The 15326-nt window shown below is 35.3% G+C and overlaps 4 protein-coding genes and 1 long non-coding RNA gene across 8 annotated transcripts; 2 read left to right on the forward strand and 3 right to left on the reverse strand.

Moving 5' to 3' along the window:
* Nucleotides 1-946: 946 nt before the first annotated feature.
* Nucleotides 947-2268, forward strand: LOC105228294 (thymidylate synthase). Its single transcript, XM_011208072.4, has 2 exons — nt 947-1169; nt 1223-2268. Exons 1-2 carry the CDS (start codon nt 1073-1075, stop codon nt 2032-2034), a joined length of 909 nt encoding a protein of 302 aa, XP_011206374.1. The 5' UTR covers nt 947-1072; the 3' UTR covers nt 2035-2268.
* A 422-nt stretch (nt 2269-2690) lies between these two features.
* LOC125775257 (coiled-coil domain-containing protein 34-like) lies at nt 2691-3740 on the reverse strand. The gene is made up of 3 exons (XM_049454507.1): nt 3565-3740; nt 3248-3496; nt 2691-3185 (listed from the first exon to the last, which is right to left on the reverse strand). The coding sequence occupies exons 1-3, from the start codon at nt 3723-3725 to the stop codon at nt 2705-2707; spliced, it is 891 nt and encodes a 296-aa protein (XP_049310464.1). The 5' UTR covers nt 3726-3740; the 3' UTR covers nt 2691-2704.
* Nucleotides 3741-3810: 70 nt separating this feature from the next.
* Nucleotides 3811-5182, reverse strand: LOC105228295 (mediator of RNA polymerase II transcription subunit 8). The gene is made up of 3 exons (XM_011208073.4): nt 4897-5182; nt 4501-4843; nt 3811-4438 (listed from the first exon to the last, which is right to left on the reverse strand). Exons 1-3 carry the CDS (start codon nt 5059-5061, stop codon nt 4188-4190), a joined length of 759 nt encoding a protein of 252 aa, XP_011206375.2. The 5' UTR covers nt 5062-5182; the 3' UTR covers nt 3811-4187.
* Nucleotides 5183-9319: 4137 nt separating this feature from the next.
* Nucleotides 9320-10573, forward strand: LOC125778115 (uncharacterized). 4 transcript variants are annotated; one of them, XR_007422501.1, is made up of 4 exons: nt 9320-9846; nt 9903-9975; nt 10057-10088; nt 10143-10573. XR_007422501.1 is itself a non-coding variant. In XM_049454508.1 (4 exons), the coding sequence occupies exons 1-4, from the start codon at nt 9594-9596 to the stop codon at nt 10162-10164; spliced, it is 375 nt and encodes a 124-aa protein (XP_049310465.1). In that variant the 5' UTR covers nt 9320-9593; the 3' UTR covers nt 10165-10573. The 4 variants fall into 4 exon arrangements, 1 of the variants encoding a protein (XP_049310465.1); XR_007422500.1 differs by having other exon boundaries at nt 9320-9842; XR_007422499.1 differs by having other exon boundaries at nt 9320-9842; nt 9908-9975.
* A 538-nt stretch (nt 10574-11111) lies between these two features.
* On the reverse strand, nt 11112-12389 carry LOC125778284 (uncharacterized). The gene is made up of 3 exons (XR_007422603.1): nt 11669-12389; nt 11443-11579; nt 11112-11357 (listed from the first exon to the last, which is right to left on the reverse strand). It is a non-coding gene; the product is annotated as an uncharacterized LOC125778284 (long non-coding RNA).
* Nucleotides 12390-15326: the final 2937 nt, after the last annotated feature.

The raw sequence follows: 15326 nt of genomic DNA on the forward strand, positions 1-15326 counted from the left end.
TATTTCTGTAGACTTTAGACTTGACGTAGCCCCACAAAAAATAGTCTAAAGGCGTTAAATCGCATGATCTTGGTGGCCAACTTACGGGTCCATTTCTTGAGATGAATTGTTGTCCGAAGTTTTCCCTCAAAATGGCCATAGAATCGCGAGCTGTGTGGCATGTAGCGCCATCTTGTTGAAACCACATGTCAACCAAGTTCAGTTCTTCCATTTTTGGCAACAAAAAGTTTGTTAGCATCGAACGATAGCGATCGCCATTCACCGTAACGTTGCGTACAACAGCATCTTTGAAAAAATACGGTCCAATGATTCCACCAGCGTACAAACCACACCAAACAGTGCATTTTTCGGGATGCATGGGCAGTTCTTGAACGGCTTCTGGTTGCTCTTCACCCCAAATGCGGCAATTTTGCTTATTTACGTAGCCATTCAACCAGAAATGAGCCTCATCGCTGAACAAAACACGCGCGCGAAACACATTTCGAACCGAACACTGATTTTGGTAATAAAATTCAATGATTTGCAAGCGTTGCTCGTTAGTAAGTCTATTCATGATGAAATGTCAAAGCATACTGAGCATCTTTCTCTTTGACACCATGTCTGAAATCCCACGTGATCTGTCAAATACTAATGCATGAAAATCCTAACCTCAAAAAAATCACCCGTTATAATAAGTAAAGCAACAACTTGCCATATTCTTTATTTTAATAACCCATTCACAATAGGAACAAAACAATAAACTTGCAGTGCCTCTAGATCGATATACAAGCCAACATAACATTTCACAAAATGTTAAATTTTCCATTTAAAAAAACTCGTCCATAGTAAATATGAATAACAAAATATATTTTGTAAATTTTGCTACAATTTAGTAAAATCAAAATTTATTTATTTTACTTAATATGTAGTATGTACTTAGACTCGGAAACCCTGGAAGGTTGTACGCGCCAAAATTTTTGTAATCGCGCCTACAGTCTTGTTTATTTTACACTTTTTTGGCAGATCGTTATTAAAGAGTTAAAAGATCACGATTCATCGAATTTGATATATCAGTTATTGCTAAGGTATTAAAATGAGCGGTGACTCCAGTAAACTAAATCAGTGTGCTTCTGAATTAAATCAGGACGAGCAACAATATTTGGACCTTATTCAAAGAATAATTACTAAAGGTAAATTGAGTCCACTTCCTTTTCTAAACATTAATTCAGTCTGATTGTTGTAGGCGTGGATCGATCGGATCGAACTGGTGTTGGTACACGATCAGTTTTTGGTGCCCAAATGCGGTTCGATCTCCGAAATAGTTTTCCATTACTAACTACAAAGCGAGTATTTTGGCGTGCTGTCGCTGAAGAATTGCTGTGGTTTGTTCATGGTAAAACAGACGCTAAAATACTTCAAGAAAAAAATATTCACATATGGGATGGAAACAGTAATCGGGAGTTCTTAGACAAATGCGGATTTTCCGATAGGGAGGAAGGTGATCTAGGCCCAGTTTATGGTTTTCAGTGGCGTCATTTTGGGGCCAAGTACAGAAACTGCAAAGACAGTTACAAAGATGAGGGTATAGATCAACTTCAGCAAGTAATTGACACAATCAGAAATAATCCAAATGATCGACGTATTATAATGTCTGCTTGGAATCCTGTCGATATCCCTCAAATGGCTCTACCACCTTGTCATTGTCTTGCACAATTTTTTGTTGCCAATGGAGAGTTATCTTGTCAATTATACCAACGCAGTGCCGATATGGGATTGGGTGTACCATTTAATATTGCCTCGTACGCTTTGCTTACCTATATGATTGCTCATATTACTGATCTCCGACCAGGGGATTTCGTCCACACTTTGGGCGATGCACATGTCTATAATAATCATATTGAAGCATTAAAAGAACAGTTAACGCGAAAACCTCGGGCGTTTCCTAAATTACTTATTAAGCGTGAGTTAAAATGCATTGAAGACTTCACGTTTAAGGACTTCGATCTTATCGATTACAATCCGTATCCAAAAATTTCTATGGAAATGGCTGTTTAATACAATCCGTATCCAAAAATTTCAATGGAAATGGCTCTTTAATACAAACGTAACTATATCCCTATGTATAAAAGTGTATATGAAATTATTGATTTGCCAATTTTATTACATACAATATCCGAATAAGGTAAGTGTAAGTTAGCCAACTAACGTTTGCATAGATTCACTAAATCATTTTTTATGGACAATAAATCTGAAAGGCGAGTAAAATTATAAAAGTAAAATCGAAGTAAAGCATATCAAATGTTACGGTATAGGAGGATCAACAATTGCCTCTTAACGACTTTGTTGTTCTTACATACGTTCTTACTGTTAGTTACTTAAATCTTTGCTATACATATGTAATTATTACATTATATTTTCATCCAAAAAAAAATGGTTTTAATATGACTCAAAATTCTTTAAGAGGGTCCCAGATTCTGTAGCGACAAAACAAAAAAAAATAGTTCGAATATTAAAACACGGGGAAATAATAGATATACTTTTCACGTACAGTCCGACGAAATGTACGATATGCAATTTATAAATGAATATACACATAATACCACATCACAAAATTTGGTAGCTGTAGAACATTTCAACTTCCAAGTATTTCATTAAAGTTGATATGTAAACACTATTGAATTACAAATTAATTAAATAAAAGCAGTGATATTTCAAACACAAAGTGTCAATCTTCCTCTATTGGAATTGTACTTTTCCACTCGTTCGGATTAACGAAAATATCGGATATAGTCCCACGTAACGTGAATATCCCTCTATTAAGTGGCACCGGTCGAGGCTTCTTGTCCACCTCAGCTAACCATTTCTTCCATGCCTCCGCGGCCATTTGCCGTCGCTGTTCTTCCATAACCCGACGTCGTTCCTCTTCTTTTTTCTTAATATTACGACGTTGTTCCTCCTCTATTTGTTTTGTGCGTTCCCAAGCTTCCAGTTTAGCTTGTGCTTCTTCATCGATAATTTGAGATTTTGATGGTTTTTCTTCCAGTTCAACATGTGTTTTGATTATTTCATGCGAACGAGTTTGGCGTGATTTTGTTTTCAACCACTGTTGAAACTTTTCTTCTGAAAGGCGTTTTCTTGCTTCTTGTTCCTTGCGTTTCTGCTCTTCAGCCTTCCGGCGACGCGCAGCTTCATCAGAAATAAGTTTCCTATCAAAGCGACAATAAAAAATAGGTAAAATAGATTTAGTTAATTGCTAAGATATCGATACCTTTTGGCAGATAACCAAGTTTCATAGGCTAAGTCCGGTTTTAAAACAATTTTAGCTGCTTCGCAGTGTTTGCGGTAAGAGAAGGTGTAATCACGTGTAGTAGGATAGTTATCTTCCGACTGTAAATCCAAAGGTGGCACAATATCGCTCTGATTTTCTGATGGCGGTAGTAGTTTATTCTCATCATTTATACTACTAGTCTCACTTTGATCTGGTGTTTTTTCAATAAAAGCTGCAGGATTTATATATCTAAAAACAAACACATTCATATTTAAATACTACTCCTTTTTGTGGAAACAATTTTCACGAATTAATACCTTACGCTAGCCTTTGTCTCGCAACTTCGAGAACTTAAATTGACGCGAGACGTGTTAGTGCTGGTGCTGCTAGCACTTAAGGAAATCGCCAAGCTACGCGCTGAGTGGCGACGTTCTATTTCGTTACCATTATCGTCCACCCGGGTGGTGTAAAAAGCCATGACAATCAAGTTCCAACAGGTTTATATATTACTTTACCGTAAAAGTAAATAATACCAGGAACCGTTTACAAAAAAAATATATATATTTTAAAATATATGTTTTTGTTTTTATTTGGATCAAAATTTGGACAGAAAAATATTCACAAAAAATGAATTAAAATGGAAATAAATATATTTTTAAGCGCTTTGAAATATAATTTTGAGTGTGTTAGAATAGGTTACCAATATTTTAATAGTTTTCCGAAACAGAGTTTACCTAACCACAGTAGTGATTTCGATTTCAACAACCATACATATATAATTATTAGTAAATTTTTTACATTAAACATAGTTGCTGTTCGTACAATAGTCAGCTTTAGGTTATCAGAATTGACTCGGCTGGTAAGGGTAGTGGCCTAAACATATTGGTTGTATACAATCTTCATAGTATGTTTATCTCTTAATACTTAAGTACGTTATTAACTATCGCGTAAATTGATGGACTTGCATGGCCGGCTTGATATTTGTTTTAATGCCTGAAGGAGCTTTATTTATTTGACCCACTCCACCAGGACTGACAGAAGTCATAGGTGCAGAAGCGCGCAGTGGGGGTACCATCATATTGGCAGAACCTGTTGCTACATTTAATGAAACATTTGCTTTCAATCCTTTGCCCATTCCAACAGCAGATACCAACGCATGAGTATCTGCCATACTGCTTGTTTGTTGAATTCCTGAAAAATAACCAATACAACGTTACTTTTACTTCAAAAGATAGTATATGTCGGTTTCAAACCTGCTCTGGTGGATGATTCAATCTCCCATTCCTCGCGAGCTTTGCACACCATATCTAGTACGTGAGATACGACTTTATTGTATTGTGTAACCTGTTTCATCGCAACTTCTGCAGTTAAATTAGCAGCTTTTTGTTCTCCTTGAATTAACTTTTGTTCAGTAATGGGGTCCGGTTTCGTACGTAAATAATCAGGTACAATATCATGTGAAAATACAGGAACACGTCCTTGTGTAAGATTTATCAACGACTCGTCACGATCTTGTGATAGCATTAATGGAAGAACAGTCCGATTTCGTAGCGGTGGGCAAACCTCTTTCGCGAGTATTTTAGATAACCCTGTCAACTGAAGATAATTTATTAAAATGTTACTCGTATTATAATATTATAATTATTTACATGACTGGATATTATGGCGAAATTATCAAGAAAAGTTGGCCAGTTAATTATTTCATATTCAGTCTCAAGCTTCTGTATCATCCCACCAATGGACATTTTTAAGTCATTTAGTCTACTTAATATAGCATCTAATGTCATTTCCATTTGTTTTTCTTCACGTTGCATTTTAGAAATTACGAAGCAGTGACTCGAAATGTAATATAACTAAATAAAAAACGATAGACTTTACTATCCTATTTAAATTGGAAAACAAAATATTCAACTAACGCATTTCGATTAAATTCATACCGATTATTATCATATGGCACCTCGGAAGGCAATAGATGTTGTCTGGAAAACTGTATTGCTGGTAATATTGCCAAGGGGTTGTAACATTTTTCTCAATAGCTATCTCGACATTTATTGAGAAATATCCCAGCAAGACGGGTAGCTGTTAGCAAACGTGTAAGCCACTTGTTATTGTTTACTTCGGCCGCGCTCTAAAAAAATAACCCTGGCCGAGCGAGAGTGTTCAGAGAGTGAGAAAAAAGTAACACATAGCTATTTGATGTTCAATGGTTATCTCGCTCTAACCAATGGCAAATATCGCATGCTGCCTTGTTCTAACAGAATACACACATTTGTTAGCAAATCTCTTCACAGTATGTTACGGGTAACAAATTATTTTGTTAGCGCATAGCTTATCTATGTGTTATGGATAACAAAAAGTATTTGTTACCCCAATATCTGTTAGTGTTATTATTTTGGTTATCAGTTTGTTATCTTTAACATATATTATATTATATTATATATATATTTAACATGTTAGCAAGAACAAGCAGTAACAACCCGGCACGATTCCGATTACTTTGGCGGAGGGGTAAAAAAATCGAATTTCCGGGAAAATGGGGTATGTACGGATAGGGGGGCTTCTCTAGAGGAGGAATATTTTATTTTTTTATTTTAAGTATACATACGCCAAACGGCTTTATACAACTATATAATTTGAAATTATGTAATAATTGTTATGTAATTAAGTATAAGGGATTAAGTAGTATTTAACACTAGTATAAATAAGGCTATAAATTGAACAAAAGTTGTAAGACTAGCAAAATAGGAAGGAGAAAGTGTAAAAGGTGAGACTAGGGATATTGCAGTAGACGTGATTTGATATCCGGGATGAAGGCACTGAGTGATCCACTATAGAAGTCCACATCACTATGCAATGAGTTGACAAGCCTGGCCAGACGGTTGTGAGGACCATTGAAAACGTAGCTCTTGGTTGTTTTCGTAGTCATCAGGAGACGGTTATGTCTCAGTGAGGGACCCACTGATGCGAGTTCGAAAATGCTGATGATGTCTGGCGCATCGATAAGGCCGTTCATGACTTTGAAAAAGAATAACATGTCAGCTACTTGACGACGTTCTTGCAGGCTGTTTATGTTATAGTATTCATAGACATCAGTCACTGTGTTGTAACCACCAGGAATACCATAGCGATAGCCAATACATTTACATAATTTTGATTGTATTTTTTCAATACGACTACAGGCAGCATCGGTGTAAGGCGACCAAATTACAGTGCCATATTCTAAAATTGGCCGAACCATAGATGAATAAAGGCGTAGCAGTGAGATGGGATTCGTGAAATCTTTGCTAGTTCTAGTAATGAATCCCAGAACCTTAAATGCCTGGAGAGTGATCTTTTCAATATGCTTGTTAAACGTCAGTTTATTGTCTATGATGATACCCAGGTCTTTTACATGATCCACTTCACTTAACAATTCATCATTTAGAAAATAATTAGCTGGTATTCTGATATGTGACCGTGAGTAGGATACAGTTACGCATTTTTTTACATTCAAGTCCAATTTGTTTAATCGGCACCACAACGAAAGCTTGTCTATGTCATTCTGAAGAACCCGAAGATCTTGCTCACTGGTTATCATTCTGAAGATCTTCAGATCGTCTGCATATAGCAAAAATTCCGATTGAAAGTTGTCGCCAATATCGTTTACGAAAATATTAAAGAGAATAGGCCCCAGATGTGACCCCTGAGGTACTCCTGAGGTTACATTATGCTTAGCGGACAGGTATCCACCTACTTTGACTTGGAAATGCCTTCCTGTAAGATATGATTGAATCCAATTCAGTGCATTACCGCATATACCGTATCTTCTAAGTTTGTTTCGCAGAATAGTATGATCCACCCTGTCAAACGCCTTGCTGAAATCGGTGTAAATGGTGTGAGCTGAGTGACCATTGTTTAGGGCATCTAGTAAATAATTAACGTAGATAAACAGGTTAGAGGAAGTCGACCTACCGCCGACGAACCCATGCTGCTTGTTGGTGATAATGTTTGTGAAGAATGCCGTGAGTTGTGGAAGAACTATCTTTTCGAAAAGCTTGGCCAAAGCTGATTGGATACAAACTGGCCTATAGTTAACGACCTCAGACTTTGGGCCGTCCTTGTGAATCGGACAGATGTAGGATGATTTCCATATAGTAGGAAAGACTCCGCTTTGTAGAGAGTGACTGAATAGGTGTGTAATATGCTCGCTGAGGCTGTATGCACAGTATTTAAGAAAACTATTTGGTAAGCCGTCCGGACCAGCACCTTTCTTCAAGTTCAGTGTTGACAACATTATACGGACATCATTGATGTTAACCCCGAATTCATCCATAATGACAGTGGGAGCTGGTTCTGCTTCAGTTGGTGGTGAGCACTGGTGAGAATCTTGATTGTACACACTATTAAAAAAGGATGCGAACATATTGCTGATGTCGATACCTGAATCTGCCGTCAGATTATTCCAGTACATGGTGGACGGGATGTCACCATTACCTCTTTTTTTATGATTAACAAACTTCCAGAACACATTAGCGTCATCTTGTACTTGTCGTTCAACCTTGTCTATGTAATTCCTGTAGCACTGTTTATTGAGAAATTTACATTCTTTCCTGAGTTCTCTAAATTTTCTATAGTTCTCTTTGCAGTTACACTTCTTGAAGGTAGTATGGGCTTCCTTCTTGAGTATCATTTTGCGTTTTAATTCACTTGAAAACCAGTACGGAAAGTTGTTGTTATACTGTGAACGGACAGGCACATAGGTAGATATACCTCTTTGAATGACGTCATAGAAGACTATTAATTTGCTGTCAAGGGTAGTGGATGAATACAGTCTCGTCCAATCAACGTTTTGAAAAAATGCGTTAAGACTCCCATAGTCAGCACTTTGGAAATCATAAAAAGGTATAGCTACTGGTTTGAGGCTGAGCTGGAGTTCAAGCGTGATACCAAGTGCTGGGTGGTATCGATCCATTGTAGTAATTGCCTGTGTGTGATAAACATGTATGTGCTGATTACTGAAACAGAGGTCGAGTAAATTGTGACTTTCGGCTTGGATGTTGTTAAATTGACGGCATTCTAAAAGAGAAAAGCCTTCATAAAGCAAATTTACGCAGTCTGTATACGGCGAGCTACTTGGAAGGTTAAAATCCCCCGTGATGAGGAAGTTGGCATTTTTGTGCTTTTCTTTCAGGTACTGGAGTGTATCAAGGAACGCTTGGTATACGACTAGCGATGCTCTCGGAGGAATGTAGACACATCCGATAATGAAGTCTGATCTATTGCACTTGATTTTTACGTATATGTGTTCAATACTATCATCAATGACTGGAATACATTCCGCGGGCACAAACTTCTTTATTGCGATGAAAACACCCCCACCTCGTTCACTATCACTTGTGAAACTGTTTCTATCCTTCCTGTAAATACTGAATGAATCATCTATAACTTCCCCATCATGGATAGCTGGGTGAAGCCATGATTCAGTGATGCAGAATGCATCAATACTACTAATCGCTGCTGCTGTGAGAAAACTGCCGAGCTTGGTTCGTAGTCCCCTCACATTCTGATAGTGGATGTGTAAGTTTGTATGAATTTCCCTTATCGTTGAACGAGCGAAAATATCCAAAATTCAAAAATTTGCACTAAGAACACATGTTATTTCACCATGTTTCACAGAATATTTTCACGTTTTTCACTCACTATATTTAAATATACACTCTTAACATTGAAATAAGTTCACTTTTCACTTTTATTTTGTAATTTTTCTGCCAAATTTAGTCATTTAAAATCACTTACCAAATTTATGGCTGAAAATATGATTTATATTTAATAAACACAGATAAGTAAAATCGTGTGATAATATTATATTATACATATGATTGTAATATAACATTTTTATATACATATTACAATTGTATACTATAATAAAATCATCAGCGAATACCCGGGGTGACCGAAGTACTCTCGCGTAGTAAACCTTTCTGCGTTGGCGGCCTTCGGCGGCGCTCTAAAAGAATAACCCTGGCCGAGCGAATACCAAGGGTGACTGAAGTACTTTCGCGTAGTACTTCTTTCTGCGTTGGCGGCCTTTGGCCGCGCTCTAAAAAAATAACCCTAGCCGAGCGAATACCCGGGGTGACTGAAGCACTTTCGCGTAGTACCCCTTTCTGCGTTGAAAATAAAAAAAATATATTGGCTTTTCGGTATAAAGTGGTTATAATTTATGGTTATCATGCACTCAAAATTTAAGTTTTCGTTATAAAATGGTAAATTTTGGTTATTATATCTATCAGCGATTTCCATTTATTTTTGATGATACATTGGTTTGTATTTTAGGCGACGATATATATATTATTATATTTAAAATATGAGTTGTGGGTATGAAGTGGTTATATTTTTTGGTTATCATGCACACATATTAGGGGTATTCTCTTGCTCTTGCAAGATTGCAGATTGCAAAAATACTACACCGAAATATACAAGGGCACGAGAGCGCCCATTGGAGAATCTACCCTGCAAGACGGAGGTAACAGATTGCACAAACACATTGAAACATTTTCAGCTGTTCACTAACACTGTTACATTTTCTGGAATTTTCAATGGAATGGGAGAATACGTAAGTAAGATAGAGAAAAACTATCGACATTATAAACATATTGTAATGTTAACTTGTTAGAATAGGAGAGGCGAATACCCAATATTTCAAGAAGAATAAACGAAAAGCGCAGTTTATTTTGGATTTTAAAGAGGTAAGTTCGCTATTTGATAATATGATATTTTATAATTAATTTCTAATTTATATATATATATTATTAATTTCTTTTATATAGAGAAAACGAAAGAGGTTAACAAGGAGAAAAAGGTAAGCATTGTGAATTTAATGTTGTGTATATAATTAAAAATTTTAATATTACAGAAATCGTTTGGACCATTGGTAAAATTCAAATCTATTGCGTGCAGCAACCAAATAATGGAGTATGTTTTAAATTATTAAAGTTAAATAGTGTATATTTCATTCAAATATTTGTTATAGATTGTGCATTTTATTTTGATTTTATTATTAAATAAAGAGAAATAATAAAAAACTGAGTTTTATTTAAAAGAATTTAATTTGCTAGAAGTAACAAATGGGTAACAGATAATCTTGTTACTGCTTGTTCTTCCTAACATGCTTATGTGTTAAAGGCAACAAACTGATAACCAAAATAATAACACTAACAGATATTCGGGTAACAAATACTTTTTGTTATCCATAACACATGGGTAAGCTAAGCGCTAACAAAATAATTTGTTACCCGTAACATACTGTGAAGAGATTTGCTAACAAATGTGTGTATTCTGTTAGAACAAGGCAGCATGCGATATTTGCCATTGGTTAGAGCGAGATAACCATTGAACATCAAATAGCTATGTGTTACTTTTTTCCCACTCTCTGAACAAAAGTAACAAATATTTTAACGAATGCAAAAGTGAACAATAACAATTCGCTTACACGTTTGCTAACAGCTACCCGTCTTGCAGGGTAGTGACATATGAGCGACTGATTCAGTCAATTTATTGTAAATGACTATTGTGCATGGCTATGGTGAATTGGCGCACCTTCTGCACACATTTAAAAAAAATAACTGTAACAAAGCTTTATAATTTAAATAGAAATTATAAAATCTAATTAAAATTTACCTTTCTCAACAGTTTAACGACGTAATATGTTTTTATGTAAAATGACAACTACAACAGGGTTGCAATTTTATTTTTGCGTCACATTGCACGCAAATATATATGGGTTTTGGTCTGACATATTTTACAGCCATTGCAAATAATTTTCTGCATGTGTTTGTTGTTGTGCCGTTGTAAATCTGCAATTCTTGCACCGTGCACCGGGTTTTACAATATTATTGTATAATATTACTAATACATGTATATAATATTACTTATTTGCACAATAAATTTAAAAAAGAAAATATTCATATGCATGAATGGAGGAATATTTGCGAAAAAGAGGAATTTCAGCGAATTGCCTTATCATCACATGGCAGCGCTCCATTTCGTTGTAATTTTTGGTAAACAAATGAGGTTCACACAAGTGTAAAATGTGATTTTTAAAATAAAGATTTTTTAGGTAAAAAACATGCTAAAAGAGTAAAATATAGGTTTATTTAAAAGATTATAGTGCAATTAAAATACAATCGCATAATATTTAAAAACGAAATATTTACCATATGCATCCGTGCTTTCCTTTTGTGAAAGATTGTCTTGCACGAAGCGCACTTTCGTTCCGGCGATGGTGACGGTATCACAAATTGTGATGATTCAATTCAATGCTTATCCCTTTCTCCAAGCTTTTTCGTTTTCTCTATATAAAGGAAATTAATAATATATAAATATATATGTATATAATAGAAATTAATTATAAAATATGAAATTCTCAAGCAACGAACTTACCTCTTTAAAATCCAAAATAAACTGCGCTTTTCGTTTTCTTCTTCTTGAAAAACTGGGTATTCGTCTTTCCTATTCCAAGAAGTTAACATTACAATATGTCGATAGTTGTTCTCTATCTTACTTACGTATTCTCCCATGCAATTGAAAATTGCAAAAAATGTAACAGTGTTAGTGAACAGCTGAAAATGTTTCAATGTGTTTGTGCAATCTGTTACCTCCGTCTTACAGGGATTGAAATTAAACCAGAATTGTTCAATATCCAAAATGACCCTGGCATTTTTCTCAATAGGGGTATTCTCTTGCTCTTGCAAAACCCTTGCACGGTGCAAGAATTGCATACATTTCCTCCTGGTGCACCGGCACAACAACAAACACACGCAGAAAATTATTTGCAATGGCTGTAAAATATGCCAGACCAAAACCCATGTATATTTGCGTGCAATGTCACGCAAAAATATAATTGCAACCCTGTTTTAGTCGTCATTTTACATAAAGACATAAATATTACTGTTGTTGTTGTTAAATTGTTGAGGAAGGTAAGTTTTAAATTTATTTTATAATTTCTATTTAAATTATAAAGATTTGTTACAGTTTTTTTTTATTAAAAATGTATGCAGAAGGTGCGCCAACTCACAATAGCCATGCATAATAGTCATTCACAATAAATTGACCGAATCAGCCGTTCATATATCACTAGATTCTGCAATGGGTGCTCTCGTGCGCTTGTATAAATTAAAAAAACCGGAAACTTCGGCAATCAAAATTAGAAAAACAGAAATGTGCTCACTTCGGCAGTCACATTTATTCTGATTCTTTTTCTGTTTCAATACAATTTCTTTTGCTTAAAAAACTAAGCCTATCGAGCCTACACAAATGCAAAGTGGAAATAAACAGGTTGTTGTTGATGGTGTCAGGTATGCTGAGATGAGGGTCGATCCACTAACTATTCCCCTCCATAAGATCGAATCGTCCCCGGTTCGATGACCAGCTCTTGTTTTAAGCTACAGTTCAATAAGATGGTTTCATTATTCCATCAACATTGCATTTGTATTGTATCATTTAAAATTCCAACGCCATCTATAGGTTGTGATGCAGATGTTAACAGTTGCTGTGACAGTGTGCCTTTTTTAATTGGTTTGGCATACAAATATCCAAATAACAAAATAACAATAACAAAAAGTAGTATTTCATATTTACATTTTTTATCTTGAACTTAAAATAAAGGTAAATATTCAAGATTAGATGCTTGTGGATTTTATTTTAGTACTAATTTCTTATAATTTTTTAGATGTATACTTTTTAATTTCTGGCATATAAGTTGATTATAACATACAAAAAATGTCTAACGTATATTGCTTTTGTGAATATTTTTACCATCTATTAGTACCGGTGTTCCCAAGTCCTTTTCAACAACCTTTTCAATATAAACACTGCTGAACTTGTTTCCCAGTCTTTTATTCCTTTTAAGAAACACCTTTTCGCCAGGCTTATACGTTTTAGTATTTTTGTTTTTATTAAATCTGTCTAACGTTTTTTCCTGTGCAAGTTTCAATTTATTTCTTATCGTTTCGAGTGTTTCTATTGATGAGCTATAGAGTGCTTCAATTGGCTTCAAGTTTGTGACAGAATGGATACTATTATTATATTTATGCGTAGCTAATAACATTAGGTCATTAGTCTCACTTATTTGTTGTTGTTCCTTGATGCAGCGGGCAATTTCCAACAGTGTGGAATGGAACCTCTCAACCTGTCCATTACTCTCACTATGAAGTGTAGGAATAAAAAACTGTTCTATTGAAAAATTATCCCTAAGAAGACTTTTAAGAAAGATGGAATGGAAAGCTTTTTCATTATCAGATACTATAGTTTTGGTATTTTTAAAAATTAACAGTATTTCTAGCATTGCATCTTTTATATCAACTGTGGAACGTGAAGCTATTGGCTTAACAATGGCGTATTTAGAAAACTTGTCAATACAAGTTAAAAAATACTGTTTGGCTGTGATAAAAATATCAATATGGAGTATTTCTCCAGGGTATTTCGGTATGGGGGTTTTTCCAATACCAGGATCAAATGGGTTTCTTTGATATTTGTTTTGCAAACAAATTCTGCAGTTCACAATTAAAGATTTTAGCATTTTTCTCATGTTTGGAAAATAATATTCATTTGAGATTTGTTGAAAATTCTCGTTCAGACATCGATGAGCTCGATTATGTTCCGTAGCGATTGTTTCTAGTTGGTCACTCTTGTTGGTTAAATCAATTGCAAGCTTTTCCGTGTGTATGAATTTAACCCCAGGAAATTGCCTCACTAATTCATTTTGTATTTCTGCCAAAACTTTATGTTCACATTGTAAGCCGTTTGTGACATTTGGATTGATAGCTTCTTTTAGATAACGCATTAGGTTTTCGATGGTGTCAAAACAAATAATATGACGTCGGAGCTTTTGATTTAAAATTTTATTTATTTTGCTAAAATGGTCGGATTTAGATAACACTAACGGATTTTTAATTTGGTTTACAGGATATTTAATAGTTTTAATGGCATCACAAGAAGACTGTTCGCTATGAACGGTTTCCATCTTCCCTGATTCACTCAAGTTGTGGATGAACTGTCTAGATAGGGCGTCGGCCACTTTATTTTCTTTTCCTGGCTTGTAGTGAAATTTTGGTGAAAACTCTTCGATAAAAGCACGCCATCTTTTCAATTTTGAGTTAGGATTCTTATCAGATATAGCAAAAATAAGGGGCTGGTGATCGGTAAAAATGTTAATATTACTAATACCGTACAAGTAATGGCGCAAATTTTTTAATGCCCATACTATTGCGAGGAGCTCTCGTTCATTTGTAGCATAATTTTGTTCTGTGGCAGACAAAGTACGAGAAATCATAGTGATTGGTCTACCATTTTGTGACAAAACTGCTCCCAACGCACTTGATGAGGCATCTGTGGTAAGTTCGAAAGGTTGGCTATAATCCGGGTGTTGCAGGAGTACATCTTCAGATGCCAATACCCGTTTTATTTTCTCGAATGCTCTTATAGCTTCATGGTCAAGTTCTATGACAACGGCTTTTGATTTATTCGCACCTACATGTCCGTTTTCCTCTCTCAGATATTTTGTGAGCGGCTTCACAATTCTAGCGTAATCTTTCACAAATCTTCGATAATATCCCGATAGCCCAAGGAATGATCGTAGTGCTCGAAGAGTGGCTGGAAGTTTATAATTGAGTATATCATTCACTTTAGTTGGACATGTTTGAATACCATTTCGTGAAACTACAAATCCCAAAAATTCAACTTCTACTTTAAAAAACTTTGATTTTTCAGAAGAAACTCTCATTCCTGCTTTTTCTAAACTTTGTAAAATTATGTTTATGTCAACTAAATGGGATTGTTCGTCAGGAGAGAAAATAATGATGTCATCCATATAAACGTGGCAACATTTTCCTATGTATTCACGAAGGACATCATCGATAGCTCGCTGGAAAATGCTAGGAGCATTTTTCAGGCCAAATGACAGACGACAGAACTCGTACTTTCCATTATTGACACTGAAAGCGGTTTTTTCCCGATCTTCCTCGCATAAAATTATCTGATGAAATCCCGATTTTAAGTCGAGGGTGGTATAATATTTAGATTTCCCTAAGTTTGCCAAAAT

The sequence above is a fragment of the Bactrocera dorsalis genome, chromosome 4 (genome assembly GCF_023373825.1).
Source record: "Bactrocera dorsalis isolate Fly_Bdor chromosome 4, ASM2337382v1, whole genome shotgun sequence".
NCBI lineage: Eukaryota > Metazoa > Arthropoda > Insecta > Diptera > Tephritidae > Bactrocera > Bactrocera dorsalis.

Excerpts from the sequence above, each read along its gene's own strand:
- LOC105228295 (XM_011208073.4), bottom strand. The coding sequence starts at position 5,061 with ATGCAACGTGAAGAAAAACAAATGGAAATGACATTAGATGCTATATTA. Across the intron at positions 4,844-4,896 it reads TCGCCATAATATCCAGTCAT|TTGACAGGGTTATCTAAAAT; the intron begins GTAAATAATTAT and ends AATTATCTTCAG. Across the intron at positions 4,439-4,500 it reads TGAATCATCCACCAGAGCAG|GAATTCAACAAACAAGCAGT; the intron begins GTTTGAAACCGA and ends GTTATTTTTCAG.
- LOC125775257 (XM_049454507.1), bottom strand. The coding sequence starts at position 3,725 with ATGGCTTTTTACACCACCCGGGTGGACGATAATGGTAACGAAATAGAA. Across the intron at positions 3,497-3,564 it reads GAGACAAAGGCTAGCGTAAG|ATATATAAATCCTGCAGCTT; the intron begins GTATTAATTCGT and ends GTTTGTTTTTAG. Across the intron at positions 3,186-3,247 it reads ACTTGGTTATCTGCCAAAAG|GAAACTTATTTCTGATGAAG; the intron begins GTATCGATATCT and ends TCGCTTTGATAG.
- LOC105228294 (XM_011208072.4), top strand. The coding sequence starts at position 1,073 with ATGAGCGGTGACTCCAGTAAACTAAATCAGTGTGCTTCTGAATTAAAT. Across the intron at positions 1,170-1,222 it reads TCAAAGAATAATTACTAAAG|GCGTGGATCGATCGGATCGA; the intron begins GTAAATTGAGTC and ends TGATTGTTGTAG.
- LOC125778115 (XM_049454508.1), top strand. The coding sequence starts at position 9,594 with ATGAGTTGTGGGTATGAAGTGGTTATATTTTTTGGTTATCATGCACAC. Across the intron at positions 9,847-9,907 it reads TGGAATGGGAGAATACGTAA|GAGAGGCGAATACCCAATAT; the intron begins GTAAGATAGAGA and ends TTGTTAGAATAG. Across the intron at positions 9,976-10,056 it reads TTATTTTGGATTTTAAAGAG|AGAAAACGAAAGAGGTTAAC; the intron begins GTAAGTTCGCTA and ends TCTTTTATATAG.